The 20820-nt window shown below is 40.1% G+C and overlaps 2 protein-coding genes across 2 annotated transcripts in view; both read left to right on the forward strand.

Moving 5' to 3' along the window:
- Positions 1-14534, forward strand: part of LOC145492788 (uncharacterized) — a 35976-nt gene extending 21442 nt beyond the window's left edge. Inside the window, exons 21-37 of the mRNA XM_081472171.1 lie at positions 1212-1265; positions 1726-1881; positions 2495-2622; positions 2911-3141; positions 4035-4146; positions 4794-4978; positions 5893-6037; positions 6626-6910; positions 7465-7566; positions 8030-8704; positions 9560-9664; positions 9768-9869; positions 10912-11013; positions 11166-11270; positions 11694-11795; positions 12436-12537; positions 13141-14534. Of these exons, the coding sequence (XP_081328297.1) occupies positions 1212-1265; positions 1726-1881; positions 2495-2622; positions 2911-3141; positions 4035-4146; positions 4794-4978; positions 5893-6037; positions 6626-6910; positions 7465-7566; positions 8030-8704; positions 9560-9664; positions 9768-9869; positions 10912-11013; positions 11166-11270; positions 11694-11795; positions 12436-12537; positions 13141-13361 (2912 nt within the window). The 3' untranslated portion in view covers positions 13362-14534. The remainder of the gene's footprint in view (positions 1-1211; positions 1266-1725; positions 1882-2494; positions 2623-2910; positions 3142-4034; positions 4147-4793; positions 4979-5892; positions 6038-6625; positions 6911-7464; positions 7567-8029; positions 8705-9559; positions 9665-9767; positions 9870-10911; positions 11014-11165; positions 11271-11693; positions 11796-12435; positions 12538-13140) is intronic.
- A 1205-nt stretch (positions 14535-15739) lies between these two features.
- Positions 15740-20698, forward strand: LOC145492234 (cytochrome P450 3A24-like). Its single transcript, XM_081471591.1, has 5 exons — positions 15740-16229; positions 17760-17965; positions 18871-19150; positions 19246-19549; positions 20212-20698. Exons 1-5 carry the CDS (start codon positions 15870-15872, stop codon positions 20601-20603), a joined length of 1542 nt encoding a protein of 513 aa, XP_081327717.1. The 5' UTR covers positions 15740-15869; the 3' UTR covers positions 20604-20698.
- The last annotated feature ends 122 nt before the right edge of the window (positions 20699-20820 follow it).

The following is a 20820-nucleotide window of genomic DNA, read 5'->3' on the forward strand; positions in this document are numbered from 1 at the left end:
TCTGGAGCCCAGCAAAGAGAAAGACGTTTCTCGTGACCACCGCATTTTTGTTGTCCAGTGTTTGCCTGTGGTTGGTGGTTAAAAATGTAATCCTGGCCCCTGGCCATTCAACCTCTACCAGGAGAGGATGAAGGCTAAAATAGTTCATCTAAGGTAATCCCTTAAGTTATTTTTAAATCACTCTCGAGTTCAGACATCTCAGGAGGGTCCAGAAATAGCCAATCTTGTGATGCGAATTTTATTCATCTGGACAAACCAAGTGGCTTTGGATGCATTTTCATCCTTTACGAAAATATCTATACAACGCGCATAGTGAAATAATCCGTAGAAAGACTAGATACTATACCTAAAAATAGCTTGGGAGGGATTCCGTTGAGAATAAGGTTAATAAAGGGGAATAACTCTCACCCTTTATCCTCTCTTACCCCTACACATGACATGAAACTCAGAATTATCTGCGGGTTGTCGGCTGCATATCAAGCATTTTCAGATGAGCTATGGCTAGTATTACAACGTGAAACCGTCGAGCCTCAATACTCGAGTCGAAACCATACAAGCCTGATACACCGCCGACGAGGAATTTGCGGCGCTCGCATTTGGCCACAAATCCGGCCGCATCAGTTCAATGACTTGATCAGTCTCGCAGTAAATCAGGACAGTAGACAAGGTTTCTGCTTAGCTTGTGGAAAATTAGGGTAGGGTTAACGTGTTAATGGCAATCTGCACCAGCGAAGACGGTTAGTTACCGCTGGAAAAGAGTTTATGCGAAAACAAGACGAATCTAAATTTAGTGAAGTTGAAACATTATGTGGTCACGAAAATGGGTTCAAAAAAATGCTCTGAAAAAGGAAATTTCCTGCAATATCCTTATTTCTGTCAAACAGACTGACCTCGACCTGAAGATATTCCACACGTTAGTTCGTTTAGTTCTGAAATTTTATTTGGTGTATTGTGATTGGTTGGAAATATCCGATGTCACCGAAAAGTATTATTAAATTTTCACTGGCAACAGTTTTCAGTGCTGTAGTTTTCGACGGCTTGAAACAACAGGCGGAAAACATGTCACAGGTTTTGACTTTAGAAGAGATAAATGTATTGAAAGTCGAAGCTCTCTTTTTTCCTCATGTCGACTGCATTAAACGAACAACTGTACGAAGGTCTGCACGTTAATTTTAGCAAAACAAAACTGTTGTATTGTTTACTGTCTGCAGGACTTATATCAAGTGCAGTAACAGGTGCTGTCTCGGGATTTTTCAAATCTGCTAGTAAGTATCAGGGAGCTTTCAGCTTTATTAGTAGTCACGAGGACTTCATAACTCAGTATTCAATCGCAGATACAGTCTCATAATCAAAATGACCATGCCCATACACTCAACCCAATACTGAAAATGACTGAATTATCCGCCCAACTTTAAGCACCGGGAAGATTAAATTCAATTTGAGGAGTTAATAGTCAGTCAGTCAGTCAGTCAGTCAGTCAGTCAGTCAGTCGGTCACTCGGTCAGTCGGTCAGTTGGTCAGTCAGTCAGACAGTCATGCAGGCAGGTAGACAGGCAGGCGATCGGTCGGTGGGTCAGTCAGTCAGTCAGTCAGTCAGTCAGTCAGGCAGGCAGGCAGGCAGGTAGACAGGCAGTCGATCAGTCGGTGGGTCAGTCTGTCAGTCAGTATGGATGATTCTTGTTTTGTCGTACTATAACCTGTATATTTTAATGTTTGTACTTGCAGAAGTGGCCGTCGGGTTTGCCACTAGCTTCGGAGGGTCTTTGATTCAGCAAAAGATTGATAATGGTCGGGTTAGTTGGCGAAAGGCATTGGAAGATGGTGTCAACGGTGCAATTTCCTCAGCCCTTCCTCCGCTCGGTGGTTCTTCAAGTAAATCAGGTAACTATGCGCTTTATTTTCACTGCTTAGACCAAACATTCAGACGAGGGAAAGTTTATTCTTTTGCTAGCTTTCATTCTTGATGATCCTTTTTGTGTTTGTCTCAAAGCTTTTATTATGCTTTAAGAAATAAAATGATCAAGAAATAACTGATTAAGAAATAAAATGATTGATTGATTTAAAAGTAATTGTCGATGTTCCTATGGCCTTTCAATACACTGTTTCCAGTCAATTCTCTCTCCAATCGTAACTTGTTTTCCATTGTATTGCGACGCATCATGTGATGACCCACCTAAAAAAAATTATTTTTATCACTACCATTATCATTATCATTATCGTTATCGTTATCGTTATCATTGTTATTATTATTATTGTTATTAATTGACTGCATACGCCCTCCCGAAAACATTAACTTGTACTTAGACTGGTAACGCGATCTGATCACGTCTCTTGGTTGTTGGTTTAAACAGAAGTCACGAGAAGAATTCGTCAGGTTTCAAGTTTAAACATTTTTCTATTGTTACGATGAAGGTACACGTTAATATTTGTTTCTCTTCAGCGTGACCTCAAGTCCTAATATCAATAAAAAAGATTTATTTTCTGTCATTTTCAGGGGGATGTGGGCAGGCTATTTCCGATTTTAATGACAAGACCATTAAAAACACTTTTGTGCCAGATGCAACGAAAAAGGCAGAGGATCTCATCAATATCACCATCGAGTGGGTGCGCTCCTTGGACCCGGTGAGAGGCTGCTCAAAATGTTAATACTGCCTACCGACTGTTACACAATTCTTGCGGTGCTTGTTATGAGAATTTGGTAGTACATCAAGACAGTATTCCCTTGTTGACAGTTAATGTATTTTCTTTTCATCGGAATGCAATGTAGAATAACTCAGAGAAAAATTCTGTAGTGTTCAACATTCACAGAATATTTAATCTTCAAATTTTTAAAGGACCAATGTACGGAAAGCACACCTATATTCACCTGTATTGCGTAATTTAATTTGCATTGTCTTACCCCTCATATAGAACGACATGATTGGTCCTCCAGGATACGGAGACGCGCGCTTTATTTCGCTGAGGACACCGCTGAACTACAAGATCAGGTTTGAGAACGATCCTAATGCCACCGCCCCTGCACAGCACGTGATCATTCTACATACACTGGACCAAGACTTGGACATCCGCACGTTTAGAATTACGGGCTTTGGATTTGGAAACTTTATTAAAAAGCTGTCGAATTCAAGGGCTTTTCTTCAGGTAAGGAAACTTGTAGATTGAAGCTACGCCCCTCCTCCCCCCAAGGGGACTCCGATGTTAAAAGGACGGGGCTCATCTTGGAGAATTTTGAAAAGAGCCACTAAGAGGTACCATACTGTTTTGTGAGCGTGCCTTGAAATTTTTTCACCCCTTAGAGGTTCAAATTCTCAAACAACAATTTATCTCCTGTAATATTTTTTCAACGCAAAAGCTCCCGCTGTGGACCTTTTGGGCCTGAAACACTCTAAGATGTACAATGTACCAAAACCTCCTTTTTAACTCATGAAAGGTGTGACGAGCACCCCCGTCCTCTTTACATGGGCGTCCCTCCCTTGGGGGCTACAGCTCCATAAGAAATAAAGTTAGATCGCCAAACAGAATTAGCATTCTGGTGAGGCCCTGTATACCATCTTTATTGAGGTAGAGCAGAACTCGTTCGTTGGAGATGAGAAATACCTAATGCGATTACAATGTATAATCATGACAAGTAAACTGAAAGCAATGTAAACAAGTGTAAACTCGAATCAAATCCTTCAAAATGTATGATAACTAAGACGTTTAAGCCGAGACTGGTTTTGGTTTTGAATCCGATTGGTTAAGTCGATGGCGTGAGTTTTCTTTTAACCAATCAAAAAACGCCGTCGAAAACAAAGCAAATTGTACTTATACGCACTTTCGAGACTGAATCTAAAACTGCCACATCACGTTAGACTATTAATGTTTATTGTAGTGGTTTATTTTTAAGAGTCAGGTTAGAACATTGCTGGACAAGGTAGAATACGACTCGCCACAAAGAGAAATCTGTCGTCACACTGTCCGAGTGTAAAATAGTTTCATTTTCCTTTATATATTGTTCATCATGGATATTTCTTGTTAATTTGTTTATTTGTTAGGAAACAATCGACCTTGTGTCGGAGAAGAACATTTACCTACGAGTCGTTGCCGGGATAGATATCATGACCCGTGAAGCTCGCTGGGAATTTCAGAGCCTTGATCCTCAGACAGGTGTGATGCTATAGCTACAACCAAGAACTTTGTCGCGTCCAAAGTTATTAGCTTCTAAAGAAACCATTGGGCTGCTTCGGCGGGGAATTGAGATACTTAGCTATTTCTTAACTTGAAGTTAATGATAAAGGTGAATTAAAAGCCGTAGCAAGTTGGTGAAGTTAACTTTTCGAACGTCAGCCTCTCGTCAGAGCAAAAGGCTCTGACAAAACGGCTAATGTTTTTTGCTCTGACGAAGGACTAATACTCGACAATTGAGCTTCGCTAACTCGCGACGGCGGTTAACCTCAAGTTGATAGAGTAGTTTTCAATTCAGAATCGTAAAATCGAGACCCTATTAATAATTACTCAAAATGGACGCAGACAATTCATTGAAACAATCACAACTCCAGGCAAATACATGTAGGTGATTCAAAGCGCGGGAAAACTTGTGCGAGCGAGTCACGATTGGTTTTGGTTTTAATTCTGATTGGGTGAAAAAGTGGCGAGAGAATTTTAAATGCAAAGCTAAAATATTGCAAATGTAAGTTACTTTCGACACTTAAGTGAAAACCGCTGTACTAATAGCTAAGAATTAGCTGATTGTTAAATATTTTTCAAAATGATATCAAAGAAAGTGACACCCCTCCAATATTTTCCAATGACAGGTGAGGCACCTGATGATCCACGAACTGGCTTTCTTCCACCAAACAACGGCACAACAGGGCAAGGATACGTGACTTTCTCTATTCGCCTCAAGAAGAACTTGCCACCTTTAGCAAGGATTGATGCCAAGGCCAGTATCTATTTCGACAAGAACGAGCCGATAGATACTCCTCCAATCTTTAACACGGTAAGGAGTTAGATACAGGTAAAAGCAGTTTGGGGGGCTAAGAAGGGAAGTCGGGGATGCCAAAAAGGGATATTTGTGATTATAAATTTAAGCCAGGAAGAATGAAGCGCAAAAGGTAATAAATAAGTGATAACAAGGTTAAGTGTGATGGATCATCTGTAAGCTTCGTTTTTTCCATTGATTATTGGACACGGCATTAGGTTGTAACATGGCTTGAAGATAAATATCCCCGGCTTCTGACACCTTGTGACTTAAGCGCTCATTCAAGATGGCGGAGACGTTCAATTGCTTTGTTCGCGTTTTGCAATGAATCGCGTAGATTCTTACAGGGGATGTAAAGACCTTCATATATATCACGAAAACGACGACGAAGTCCCGAGTTCAGCTCGGTTACGTTGATGTAAATTTATCAACCGCTTGCCAGTTGGAATTCTCATAATTGTGGCTGGACAGAGTGATCGAAGAATCGAACTCTCTCTATACCTGAAATATAGAAATTATAATACGTAGTATTCTTATTGCTGGTTGTTTTTGCGAGTCTTCCAGTATTCGATATTGTATTCTTGTGATATTGTGTGAGTTAAAATACAAATGACGAACAAAAATGTAAGGCGATACTACTACAAACTAAAATGTCTAAACATTTATCATCCAACAATTTTATTCGTTGAAAAACAAACTTTGAACATTGTCTTGCATTGTGCGCGCTCAGGAAAACAAAGAGGACTGCAAAATAACCTGTTAAACTGGTTTCCTTGGGCACAAATCCCGCTGAACATTCGTTACACGTCGGATACCCCTTTCGCGCGTTGTTTGTACTCTGTGGAGTGCACGTGTATATTACCATGAAATGAATTTTAGTTTTCTTTATTATAATATGTCACTTGTTTGTTTTCCATGATGCTTACGTCTAGATTGACAGTTCGACCCCCTCCTCCAATATCTCTGTCATTAATGACATCATGAAGGTTGGAAAATTGGCCCTGGATATCGATACAAGAGATGAGGGGTCTGGGGTCCAGTCCGTGGACTTCTTGTATCAAATCTCAGGGGGTAATGGTAAGTCGGTTGTTGCTAATTTTTGCTACTTGATGCATTACGCATCTTAACTTGGTTTTCGTATCGCTGAGGGAAATTTTCCAGTTTTCGAATTGTCTGACAAGTAACTGATTCATAAATACCCTTGGCAAAGAGGCCAGGGAATGGATTAATTATTCTGGACGGGACTCTATTCCATCGCAGATGAAGTATTTTGGGAGATTTCCCCTGATAACAGTCTACCAGTACCCATTTATACACCTGCGAGAGGAAAGACGCACTGTATCTTGACTAAGAACACAACACAATGACCTCGGCCAGAGCATGGACCCGGACTGCTCGATCACCCTGGACTCCAGAGCCAACCTCTTTCCCATGGACTTGGGAACGAGGTTGCTCCCGAGCGCTAACACATCGAGATCAGCAAACAACTGTTCGTAATAACGAGGTGTCTGCAAAGAGGAGTTGTTAGGTTGGTTGTTTGGGCAGATTCCGAATAAACTGGACGACACATGCTTGGTTTTATATGGAAATTTTATTTTTAGTTTTTTCCTTATTGAAAACGCAATGAAAAGAAAGAAGACAACAATTTCAGCTTAGTATTGTAGTGATGTCGACATATACATTCTCCTTACATAGCATTACGTATATCAATCCATTTAACACCAGATAAACAGAGTTTTCAAGAGCTCAAACTCGTTCCTTTTTTTTCAGATCCGCTTCAAGAACAATCCCTACTTCCCCTGCTGTCCGGTATAACAGACGACACAACCTTCCTACCCCTCCCCTCTGGGAAGACGTACTCGCTTTTGGCTTTGGCCATTGACCACGTGGGTAACAGACAGCCAATGGACTTGAATCGAGTCATCAAAGTGGACTTTACACCTCCCAAACGTACGTCTTGGTGGAAGCAGTGTTATAAAAAAGTAGTTTAGTAGTAGCCTGAAAAAAAGGTTTGAAATTTTAGTGCCTCGTGCCTGAAGCATGAAGCGACTAAGCGCAGTTCCTCAACAGCGCCCTCCCTCTCCCCCACAGCATAGAATATAGGCTACTTTCTATCCATTAACCCTGACGCAAACTTATGTCCTGCATGTTGCTCACTCTTCTCTCTCTTTTTGAAGAGAACGCATTGGGGATAATTCCCACACTGCTTGCAGTCAGTTTTTCTCTGGAAAATTAGTGATTATAGAGCGCGAGGGTTTAAGACGAGAAGGGACTGGGTCGACTTCGGGAGTGTTGCGTTCGTCGGAAGCAAAAGGCCGACTGAAAGTTCTTTATAGTTCCCGGGGCCTTGCTCACTCTTTCTACGTGCCTTAGAAACGCAAAGGATACTGGTAATTTACTTGGTCATTAAATTAAATCGTATATCTCTCAGTTTTGGAACAAATGGTGTTGTTATGTTGTGTTTGTGTATTCAATTGATGTAGTGCTTCAACTTGACGTTGCAGCTTCCTGTGAACGATTGAATAACTGCTCTGGTCATGGAAACTGCTCCGTCCTCAATTTCTGTGTCTGTGAAGACGGATTTTATGGAGTTAACTGCTCACTCGGTAAATATTGAAGTAGTTTTCCACTATTAAAAACATCTGTCAAACTAACTCTTCAAAGTTTGTATCTTAAGCGCTAGCAAAACAACTGCAAGGTTGAAGCTTAACTCTCTTAACTTTTAACATGTTTCAGTTTCAGTGGAGTTGCTTTTTTATTAACATGACATTTGGGAGGTTGGTCTAAAGGGGCCTATTTAAAAAATACTTTAGTTCGCTTAAAAATAAACATAACAGGCTGCGATATGTATGCTTTATTTAACAGGCACAGATAACCTCTGATTTAATAAAATTACAAGTTTCCTCACCTTGAAAGGTTAACGTAATTGTTAAAACGGAATTTTAGAGAGAGTGAGAGGGGGAGAACGATTTGAATAAAACCTCCATCAAAATTATACTTAGTCAAGAGGTCTGAAAACCTATAGTTATAGCCTGATACATAATTACACTGTTTTTTTTTTATTTGTAGATTTTCCTTTGCGGTTTGAGACTCCGATCATTGACGCAATGTACAGCGACACCAGCGAAGACATGCGCACTCAGTTATACCTTTCCGCGTTTATTCCGGATTTCGACGACAGCAGCTACAATGAAAATTTCACCTTGAAACTCTTCATCGATGAAGTTCCCCATGGATTTACCTTCAGTAAAGGAAACCAGAGTGGGAATCGCGTCACGTTGGAGCATGAGGAGTTTGGTGATATTTGGATGACGCCTGAAAAAGACTTTTCAGGAGTCGTCAGATTTAATATCACTGCACAAGGCGCAACACCAAGGGAAACAAAAATGGCCAGTAACCTAATCGAAATAAAGATCGAAGCCATTGCCGACATTCCGTTTCTCGATGTCAGTGTTCTATGTTATCACTGGAACAGCAGCGAAAAGATTATACCCGTAACTGTAGAAAGCCACCCGACTGACTTAGATGGTTCCGAGAATCTCACGATTATCTTCTCGGGCTTACCGAGTGGTTATCGATCATTTTACGAGAATGAAACGAAAGTTCCACCTAACTCGCCTGGCTGGTTTATTTCCTTTAATGGAACATTAAAACCCTTCATTCTGAGTGTCATCGCCATAGCCGAGGAAAACTCTAATGGAGACAAAGCAAACAAGACAGTTCCTGTTGATGTGGTATTCTGTGGTAAGGTTCATGATACCAGTGTTTTAATGACTAGATGCAAAATTCCACAAGCATGAATATCGTTTTAGTCTGACAGATAGTTTAACTAAATAAACCCCACCGCGTTAGATGTTTTCCCGCGCTTGGTACCTGATTGCACAAATTTTCTCACGCTTTAAACTGGCGGCATATTTCGTGCGCTGGCCGCTGGGGACGGGTTTTCCTGCGCTTTCCACTAGTTCAGTACAGACATTCCCTCGCCTGCCACTGCTTACATGTCTTCCCGCGCTTTCTACCGGCCACATTTTTTCCCGCGCGTGCCACTGATTGCATGTTTTCCCGCCCTTGGCACGAGCTTGGACTACGGGCTTCCAGGTTGGCGTTGGTTACATAATTTGCTAAAAGTGCAGATTGCTTTACTAGTGCATACGACTTAGCTCTTTAATAACTTTCTTTATAGTAAGAAAACATTACAAAAAAAGATAAATAAATAAATCAATAGATGAAAATAAATAGAATATTTAGAAAGGAAGTCACATCAGCCTTAACTGGTTTTCATGCCGGTCCTCTATCCTAGTGAATTTGAAATTTGGAGATGTTGGTTTTTAGGGAGGGAGGGAAACCGAATACCCTCGGAGCAAGGCGAGAACCAACAACAAACTCAACCCACATATGGCATTGGGCCGGAATCGAACCCGGGCCGCATCGGTGGGAAGCGAGCGCTCTCACCACTGCGCCCTCCCCGCTCCCTAAAAAGCTCTAAAGCTCTAGCTCTCTTGCCGTACAATAATGTTCGAGCTATGTTATTGCTATTGCATTCTGTGATCTGTTTTTTCCTCGAGTATGTTTAATGTTCAACTTTATCTCTCGTTGTAGTTACTTGTGAGGCGGTGAATAACTGCTCCGGACATGGAAAGTGCAGCAAAGTAAATACTTGTGAATGTGAAAGTGGATATAAAGGATCCCTGGATTGTTCATCAGGTTTGTTTTCTTCTCCCATCGTTTGATTTACGCTTTTGAAACTCATAAATCGCATGTCCTACTCTAAATCTAATTATTTGTTCTGCTCGTTTATTTTCACTAGTTTCCTGCGAAGAAGTGGGAAATTGTTCTGGACATGGAATTTGCACTGGCCCAAATATGTGCGTTTGTGATAGCGGATTCAAAAGTGTTGGCTGTTCACAAGGTAAATCATTTTTTTCTGCTCAATGCAAGTGTATTTTTGATGGATGTTAACAAAACCCAACGACCAACAGCACAAGTAGTTTTCCATACATCGTCACTGCCAAAATGTGTCAAAAATGTGTCAATATGAATGAATGAATGAATGAAAACTTTATTAATGTGTCAATGAATTTAGCTATAAATTTGCTAATTGCGGACACCTAACTTAAGTCAATAGCTAATGAACAGTTTACAAAAATTGATAAATACTTGTATACAGCATAATAATAAATACTATAAAACAATATGAAGTGATTCTGTTCACGATTTAAATAGCCTGCAGTTTGGCATTGTTGTCAATGAGGTCTGAAAGGTCAATTTTTCTTATTCTCGTATAGCATCATTTCATTGATATTTTGTGTTACAATGGAGAAGCAAAAGAGTTATGTTGTGTTACTCAAAAGAAGTACGTTGGGATCGGGAAGGAGAAATGTTTGTCCGTCGTTTATAAATGGTACACGGACCGAACGCGGCGAGGTTATTTAATGACATGCTTCTTCTTTTTATTATTTTGTCTAAATTTAAAGAGAGTTTTCTGTATTTAAGAAACAGAAAACAGGAACCGCGTTTCTATCAAGTTTTAGTATAAATCTACTAGCGTTCTACCACGAATGCTGCTCTCTGATTGGCTATGCTACTCACTATTTATTCTGATGTAGATAGTAAGTAGCATAGCAGTGTGCAAACAAAATGCACAAAATGAGGGCCGCTTTTTTGCGTTTTCGAGGTCTCTGTAAAGAGGATTTAGATAAAGTTTTGGACGACTAGTAGATTTACACTAAAACAATTAGATTATCCGCTCTCGATTTCTATGCGTGCAAGAGAAGCTGACACGGGCTGCGCCCTCGTCAACTATCACGCGATAGCAATCTCGAGCTTATAATCCAGTTGTTAAATAGAAACATGATTTTAAACCAATCGGCGCGCTTATTTTCTTTGGCCTATTTTTTTCTTTTTTCTTTATACTAATAGCGTATTGCCTGGATGTTGATATTTCCTTGCAGTTTCTTGTGAACTGGTAAACCACTGTTCAGATCATGGCGCATGTAGCGGACCCAATGAATGTTCTTGCTATAGCGGATTCAAAGGAATTAATTGCTCCGAAGGTATGTACCGCGGGCTCAGTTGATTTTCCCAAAGGCGAGGTCATTTTATTTGTTAAAACGTTACTGAGGGAAACTTATGTAGAAACTTTAAAAAGTCGTTCAAAATTAGCTGATGCATTGATTGTTAATGTTTTCCTTCTCATCTGAAATAGTATCTTGTGAGGAGTTGAACAACTGCGCAAATCATGGAATCTGCACTGGTCCAAACAAATGCACTTGTGAAGAAGGCTTTAAAACTGCTCCAGACTGCTCTAAAGGTACAATAATCATTACTTAGTTACTACTCAAGAGATGTTATGCATATTGACGTTTTTACTATACAGCCATATAGACAAATTTTTTTGCTAAAACCCAGAAGTTTACTCGACGGCTTCTCTTTGATTTTCTCAGTGGTAAGTTAAAATGACTACATTGAAATGCAAACAGTCGGTCTAGCTAAATAGTAATAGTTTCAAAATTTCAACTATTGGTTCTTTAACCTCACCTGACATCGCTCACTCGTGTTTTCTTTATCGCTTCTAAATTCCTTCCTTATCTTTCTGAATGTAATTATAGTGACTTCTCCTTTTGTAGTTGTGAGTCTGGCCGCCTAGATTAGCTTGTAATACCTCCGGACCAGCCCACTTCTTTGCTTAATGAACCATTTTAATAAAGTTTGTAATTTTCATTTTCCGTTGTAGTTTCTTGTGAATTGCTGAATCACTGTTTATATCGCGGTAACTGTAGTGGCCCTAATGTCTGCTCGTGCCACAGTGGTTTTAAAGGATTAAACTGCTCACAAGGTATTTCATTTGTATTTTCTCAAACTCATTAATAATTCATTAAGTTCAAACGAAGGAAATCATGACCGTGACGGTATTTGGATATCTGATCTTAATTAGCGTAGATTTGCACGAGTTTATTTCTCCATTCTCTCCTTAGTTTTAGTTTCGATTGAAAAGATGTATCAAACACTCAGGGCAATGTTTCATCACATATAGGAACACAATAAAGTTCGTCAAAAATACTCCGCTACGCGTCATATTTTCAACTCTCTTTCCGGTGTTTGGATATGTGGTTAAAGACCGTCTTTCTTGTTTGATATGCTAGTATTACGTAATGTACCTCCCCAGGATTTATGAGATTGTTGCTGCATTACAGGAAATAGTTTCTTTCTATGATAAGTTTCTTAAATCTGTTTATGGACTTCATGCTATTTTAAAGCTTGGCTGGTTTAATGTTGCCATGGGTTACCACAGATCATGTCAACGTCTCTAAATTTCACATGTTTTATTTTGTAGTATCTAGTTTCTGAAAAACAATACGAGCTCACAAAAACAGAATGACATGCTTTGCAAAACTAAAAATTTTTTAAAACAATTTGAGGTTTGCGTTGCTTATTTTTATATCTAATATTTCAATATGCTTTTTTTCATGACACAGTAACCTGCGAGGCCGTAAAAAACTGTTCAACCCACGGAACCTGCGCTGGACCAAACTTATGCACTTGTGAAAGAGGTTTCCATGGAGCTGATTGCTCGGAAGGTATATGATTGAGCAATTTAACAAATAGAATGTGGTGATGAATGTTCTCTAAGGAAGTAATGCAGACTAAAAACCAAGAAAAAAGACTGCAGCTAGTGGACGCAAGAGCGGAACGCGACCGCGTTCAGCAGTTCCTCTAGACCTCAAAAGTGCGTTATTTTCTTAGAAAACATAAGATCACCATCTTCTATTTGGTTAAGAGTATAGCACGCAAAAGCGAAAATGTTTACACTTGAGAAGGGGCGGTGATTGTGCTGGAAACACAACATCTGAGACATACGGGCTCTATACTTTACAGCCGTGGTCATTATGAGCTCGAGATTTCAATCAAATCGAGAACCAGTAATTTTATATTGTTTTAGTATAAATCTATTAGTCGTTCAAAAATTTATCTAAATCCTCTTCACAAAGAAGCGTCCGCCATTCTGTTAACAACTGCACTATCTAATGAGCGGTGTCCTTAAAATGTACAACGATCAATCCGTATATGGAAGTCCTGACGACCCCTTCCCCATTACCATTTCGGTCTTAAGCTTATAAATGTGGATTACCATTTTAAGCTTTTTAATACATTTTAATTGTTTGTGTTTTTATTTCTTTCAGAACTGCAAGGTGAAGGTCTCGTGGGATTAAGCAAAGAAGTTGTTGTTGGGATCTCAGTTGGAAGCTTCGTGTTTGGTTTACTTTTGTGTATGATTCCATTTTATTGTTACCGGAAGAGAACGATCAGGCGTCGACGTAAATCGCGTAGCAAACAAGCTAACACATTTGCCCTCAAGTCCTTCGAAAACGAGGCTTACGCAGCGGCTCCGCTGAAAGGCTAGGAACCAATCAGTTCTGACGCGATTTGATGGAGATGAAGACGACGACGACGATAATGATAACTACGGCGATGAAGACGATGACGTAGAAGTCGACGACCATACGTTATGACTTTGTTCATGTAAAAATATAACAGCGTTGTATTGTATTGTGAGTAGAGTCAGTATTGTGCCGTTTTGTAAGTAGATTAAGTATAATGTAATTATGTGTAATTATGTGTTTTTGCAATAAAATAATAATAATGATAATGATAGATAGTGATAGTGACAGTGATAGTGATAATGATAATGATAATGATAATGATAGTAATAATGATAAGAATAAAACAATATAGCAGCGTTACTTGTTTATTCTCGATTGCATAAGCTGACATGACAAATTTAACCGTAAGAGCTTATAACTAGGGAGACAACTATTGTGAAGTGAAGTGATGTGATATTATTGTTGTTTGCCACTATTCATGCTATGTATACCATAAAAAGGCGTGATTTATAATAGTCGTGACAATGATACGGTTAATGTAACATAGAAGAGCTGATTTGACAATTAGTGGACACGTTTAGAAACGGTTTCTTCCAGTCCTGGCTGGCTTATCATTAAGTTAACAGTTTTTTACACTTCCTGTACATGAAAGGGAACAGGAGCTGAATTACTATTTCTTTCGGATTAGAGGCGTAGTGAAATGGTTTCGCAAAGGTTTTGGCCAAACTGGAACCCAGCCCCTACCTGGGGGTGGGGGTACTCCCATGTATAAAGCTCGGGAATGTTCGTCGTTTCGCTCAGGGGTGTAAATTACTGATTTTGGTCTCAGGGTGTTCAGGACGAAAGGCCATTATTTTTAGCTGCCAAGGTATATTTTAGAGTTATCCTCGAAGAAACATTAAAAAAAGCTGTCATGTCCGGTTTTTTAAAGTGATATCTTTTAGGAGTCAAATAAAGCTCGAGTCACGCCCGGATTGGTCTTTTTTAGAGGTCTTTAGTTAAATACACCATTTTGTATTCTCGGTATTGGACTGGAACTAGCGTGTACCAAAGGCTAAAACGTATGCAAATGCAAATGACATTCACCTCTATTTAATGACCTGATGACATCCCCCCGCGCGCATGAGCCTCCATTGCAAGCTAGTTCCAGTCCAAAAGCCAATATAGGAAAATAGTCTATTTTCCAACGAGCATCACTGACCTTTCCCCCCCCCTCCACACCTCCCCTCCCGGGATCTAGCTCTTTCGATCCGGATTTAAACCCACTAATTGTCAGGTCATCTTATTGCGCTTCTCAATAGAGATTTTATTACTATGCTGGTAACAGTAGAGTATTATTTGATCGGCTATCATAGAATTGCAATCAAGGAAATTTTCGTGACAAAATATGTTTTCAAAGTGTTAAACCCAAGAAGCGCATAAATACAATCGAAATTATATACGCAAAAATTATACTAGAAAGTTAGACGGGAAATTATACAGCTTCCTTGATATAGTATCGCTTGTGTTTACCGGCATTTTTTTAAAAAGAAATAAATCTGGTGTAACTGCTTTGTGAAAGCGCTAGTGTTTCTTTGGCGTATTTTAACACTTTAAATGTAGATATTTATTTACACTCTAAATTAAATTGAAGATTTCTCTGCCATGACGATCAGGAAGTCCCAAACCATTCATACAGTCGCTCGCTTAGGGTTTCTTCCCACATGATTCCTATGATACAGCTCAATCGCTACGATCGCAAGGAAAAACGTTCAGTGTTCGTAGCTAGCGATCGCTGCGACAACGACTTTAAAGGAGCTCAGTCACGGTATTTTGAGTTATTTTGGCCACGTATAAAATTACCTTTAAACTGAAGGAAACCTGAAAATAGTAGTTTACTAAGATAGAAAAACACCAAAGAGGTAATAATGAACTATAAAGGAACAAGGACGGTAAAGGATGGAGAAGATTAACACGGATTACAAACGACGAGCTTGAAAAATTTGGGCTTAACTTTTCAAGACGCGCAATCGTACAGGCTCGGCGAATCAAGACTCGTAATAATAACAGGCTAAATAACATCATAATATAATCCAACGTGGACCAGGTTAATTTTGTTGTTTTTGCCTGAAATTGCCTCGCGTCCACGTTGAATTTTATTATAATGCAAATAAGAAAACATTAACCGTTAAAAAGGGTTATATATTACAAAATTACAAATAATGATACACGGCTGCTTTCAGATCCACCGCATTTACATGTGAGGTATTCTGATCTCGGCTTTGATTTTTTTGTGAGCACCCTTTTAGCAGCCCTTGTCTCGACCTATGTATTTTTAATTTACAATTCTAAAACACTTCACACCATCCTGGCCGGATCGAGTGATATGCGAATATTGACAGCCAGATCGAACAGCAAAAAGGGCAATACTGTGGAATCGACAGGCAGATCACAACCTAACCTCAACACTATTTCTAATCCTACTCTGGCCAAGTCACTGGGATTTATGTAAAAACAACAACAAAAACAGCAAATCTTGGGTAGGTAATATGGCGTTGATAGAATTCATACAAGGTGTATCCGAAGCGATGGTGAACCACTGGCTGACAATATTGATTCCTTCCTCCTTCTTGCTTGTTCTGTATTGCTTGGCTTCTTACCGATCAATGAAAACTTGGTACGGAGATAGTATCCGCGGACCAAAACCTTTGCCGGTTTTAGGTCATTTACTGGACACGATAAAGCACAAAGGACAACTACACCTTCAGGTGCACGAATACTTTCTAAAATACGGCAAGGTATTCGCCATGTCGTCTTTCCTCGGAAAGATTCCAAACTTGGTGATTGCAGACCCGGAGATGCTGAAGGATATCTTCGTGAAAGAATTCGACTCTTTTAGAGATCGACCTGTAAGTTACATATTTGTTAAATTTGATCAGCAATCATGTTAGATATGATACATTTGCTAAGATAAATACCGTTTTTAAAACCAATTCCTGATAATACGTGTTCGTGAATATTTAATGATGTTATATTCATTTCGAGTACTCAGCTGTGTAAATTTTGTCACGTTATTCCCAAGGAATTAGAAATAATAATGGTTGTCATAGCGCGATCAACTATACCAGCTAGATAATTAATTAAGGTAATTAACCTGTTGAAACAATTGTAACTTCAGTTTATAATTTTGAACTTAAATTTCTTATTAGATAAGCAAATTAATAGTTTTTAATAACTATAGTTTTTACTACCTTAGAATTTCGAACGTAACAGCTCCCGTTGTGTTCGGAGTTAGTGACCCAAAGGGGAATCTAACCAACGGGTATACCGTTTTTATTTATTTATTTATTTATTTCGAGTAGCCGTTACTTAAAAATGTTACTAAGGACCTGTAAGGGAATGTGTGAAACATCAAGATAGAAAACATGAGAGATCAGTACGTAACTTGGCTGAAAACTGCTTCAGTTTCGAACTAGTACCGCAATGATATCTAGCGTCTCTGTAGAAAAAAGAAACGTTTGTAATGGAATAGCCGTGCTTCTGGGCCAATTTACAATAAGGGAACTCGTAATATGAACAATTATTCATCTGAGAAGACGAATAATGCATCTTAGACATACAAACGCAAGATACTGAGGCGATATGCGATTCCGGCACGCTCAAAACCTAATCGCTCGCCAGAAATGCACCTATATTGCAGACCTGACTGAGTTGAGTGGTAACACTTTAAGGGTCTCCGCAATCTCGTTCCCAGAGTCTTTGTTCCCCTTGACTAGCGGTCGGAAAACGAGAGCTCTGGAAGCAACCATTTCAGACATGCGTCATAGATGCAGACTGCGCAGTGAAACCGGATGGGCAGAATTCGGTTATTTCCTTTGTTATTTCAAAATGGTTGCTCCCAGAGCTCTCGTTTTCCGACCGCTGGTCAAGGGGAACAAAGACTCTGGGAACGAGATTGGAGTTTCCGCTACTTTCAATCATTCTGCCGTAGCATACAGTAAAAATACCATTTCTTGCCTTATAACATGCCAAAAATAACACAGGACCAGTCCTTGAATAGTCAGGAAAACAATAAGCATCGTTTATTTTAATTTTTTTGCGAGTTGACTTAAAATTAAATTAAATAGCGATTTCCAAATATATTTGTAAAATAAGCCATCCTCGCCTTCAAAATTTAAAATTCCAGCCCCTTTAGGTCCCTCCTACAGGGTTGGCTAATATGCAATTTCCGAGCCTTACCTTGTGCCTCTGTTTGAAAACGAGTCCTCGTGTAAAACCTTGGACATGAAAACGAGTTTGATTTACATGAAAATGAACCTGTAGGCAGAACACATTTTCACATGAATGGCTTCACACGAAGACTCGGAAATGGCCTATGAAAGCGGATCTTTGACAGTCATATTCCGTTTGAAGTGACATGCACACATTTGTTATTATAGTTAATCCTTAAGCCTCCTGAGCCATTGGCTAGCATGCTGACCAGAGCACAGGGAGACAAATGGAAACGAATCAGGAGCACTCTTACTCCAGCGTTCAGTGCACTGAAGATGAAGCAAATGTTTCCAGTGATGAATTCCTGTTGTGACATCTTGCTAAAGAAACTTAGTGAAGTTGCTGACAGAGAACAAAGTGTTAACATTGTCAAGTAGGTCTAGAATTAATCATTGTTAAGGTTTGTTTTCATTTTAATCGGATTTTAATTAAAATATTTATTAATAAGGTTTGGTAAAATAAGATAAGGTAAGTGAGGTGAGGCAAGGTACTGAGGTAAGGTGAGGTGAGGAGACAATTCGTTATTATCGTTCTTAACAGGCTCTAATTTCTCGGGTATAGCAAAGGCTGTCAATATTCTAGGGATCTGAAGATTGAAGAACCTCTGCAGCCCACGACTTTTCTGAACTGAACAAAGAACCCCGCCCCAATCTCCTGGTTCCATACGTGCCAGTCGAGCTTTGTTTACATGTACTTCGTGAGGGGGACTATTGGAACTGCTTACGCCTCAAAATAGCCTGCGAACGCAGACGTATTTACGGCTGTTGTTCTTTTTCGGCGTAGACAAGCGACAGCAGGAAATGCGTCTGCATTCGCAGGCTGAGTTCAAAACCACGGCCACATAACATCAAAAAAAGGTCGGCAACATGTGCCCGAGGCACCATAAAGCGAGGGTCAATGCAACTGTGCTGGAAATGGAAACTAAAAAAAATACTTAATGTGGTGAACCATCTGATGACAGACTCAGCTGCCATTCTGAGCAGACCTATAGTCCTGCTCCTAATTTAAGAATTGTGAACGATTTTGTGAAATATTGTGTATAAATGAATGTTTTAAACTGATTGAGAATTTGTCAGTAATTACCGTTAAGACTTGTTTTCAAGTGTGATCAGAAGCATATCACCTAGAAGCGTCTAAATTCTGTTTATGTGTTCGGAGCAGAAGCATATCACCTAGTCTAGGCGATATGCTTCTGGTGTGATATAATCCTTTATTCCCATTATTTGCTCAAGGAGACATAATATGTTTTAATATTACCTACTTCTACTACTTTTGCAGGTTTCAACAGGCTCTTACAATGGACCTAATTCTTTCAGCAGTATTTGGTCTTCAAGCCAACTCTCAAGACAATCCTGACGACCCGTTCATCAGCGCGGCTCGTCAGGCTTTGAAACAAAGTTTTTCAAAGAAAATCCTGCTTGGCTCACTTCTGCCATTTGGAATTAAACTCATGGAAAAATTCCCAAGCATTTGGCTTTCAAATGCTACACCATTACTCAAGATGACAGAGAAAATTATTTCCGCGAAGAAGGCAGGAAATGGAGGCTCTTCGAGAAAGGTCTGTTGAATCGTAGTTTGGAGAAATGGGGAAGAAGAGAAATACAAAATATTATTCATTGAATCATCATTATTCATTGAACCTTCCCTTCTTAGGACATGTTGGATTTGATGCTGGCAGCCTCAGATGACCCCTCTGTCCCTGAGTCAAAGAAGCTGTCAGACACGGAAGTCCTTGCACAGAGCATTATTTTTCTTGCTGCTGGATATGAAACGAGCAGTGGAACCCTGAGTCTGACGTGTTACCACATCGCCACAAACCCTGACGTTCAAGACAAACTGCAGCAAGAAATTGACAGTGTGTGGACTGAGGAGGAACAGGTGCCGACTTATGAAACAGTAAATGAGCTGCCATACCTTGACATGGTGATATCCGAGACACTCCGGCTCTACCCGCCAGGTAAGGAAGTTGGGGATAAATACACTGTTGTTGGGGTGTTAATACATACCTTCAAGCTGTTACTATTACAACCGTTTGGTAATCCGTCAGCATGCTCACACAAGAGAACGGATCGGTGAGCCAGAGAGCCAGAGCCAACGGGGATCGTACCTTCTAAAGTTCCTGCTTCCCCACTAGCGAGTTTTCTCGCTGCCTTGTTTCCACCTCAGCTCGTTTCGCTCGCTCCAGTTTTTCTCCTGATGCTTCGCGCGTGACCCAAATGTGAACCTAACTTAGCCTGTTCCAGGCTCTCGGTTTGTAGAGACGAGTGAAAGGGGAAGGAGGAGAGAGAGGGATAGAAGAACCAAACCTATCGCCTTTTTTCCACTCGTTCCCCGTTCTATACATACGGCTCTCCAACTAACCAAGCGCCTGGAACAGGCAAGTTACAACTTTGCCCTCAGACACCATAATCGCCATTTTCAATTTAAAACTTAGTGTTCTTTGAGTAATATCTTCATTTTCTGTGTGTTTGCGATCATTGGATAATCATATGCATTTTGCTAAGGGGAGTGCGGGGAGCGGGGGGAGGGGAAGGGGGGAGTGGCATCCGGAAGAAGAAAGATTGTAGAGAGCAGGTTTGAAGCTCTGTATCGGCTAATCTTACCATTTTATTATTTCAGGATTCATGATATCCCGCGGCTGTACTAAAGCATGTGCCATCAAAGACATTAAGATACCCAAAGATTCCCCCATTCTCATTCCTGTTTACAGTATACAAAGAGACCCCGCGGTTTTTCCAGACCCGGAGAAGTTTGACCCAGAACGCTTTGCACCTTCAGCCAAACAGTCACGCAATCCTTACAGTTTCTTGCCGTTTGGTCACGGACCACACAGCTGTATAGGAATGCGCTTTGCGAAAATGCAGATAAGGCTGGTGTTAGCACGAATGTTAAGGAAATATCGCTTGGAAGTCGCACCGGATACAAAGATTCCTCCTGACGTAAAAGCCAAGGCGACTTTGGGGAGCCCGGAAATAAATCTTAGTATTGTTTCAAGATCCAAGGAAACATGACAGGGCATGTAACTTCCTGGTAACGTTGTCATGGAAGCGCTCTTGGGGTAATTCTGTACTGTGTGTGTTAGAGTGGCAACCCTATTTGAGTCGTTTCAGCGGATCATGGGAAAATGAATTATTGGTTTGAATAAACGAATAAAAATGCCATTTAGCATGGTGTGAAGTACTCTACAATTATCATTCACAGCGGAAAAACGTAATAAGCATGCGCGAG

This window comes from Orbicella franksi, chromosome 7 (assembly GCF_964199315.1).
Source record: "Orbicella franksi chromosome 7, jaOrbFran1.1, whole genome shotgun sequence".
NCBI classification, from domain to species: Eukaryota; Metazoa; Cnidaria; class Anthozoa; order Scleractinia; family Merulinidae; genus Orbicella; species Orbicella franksi.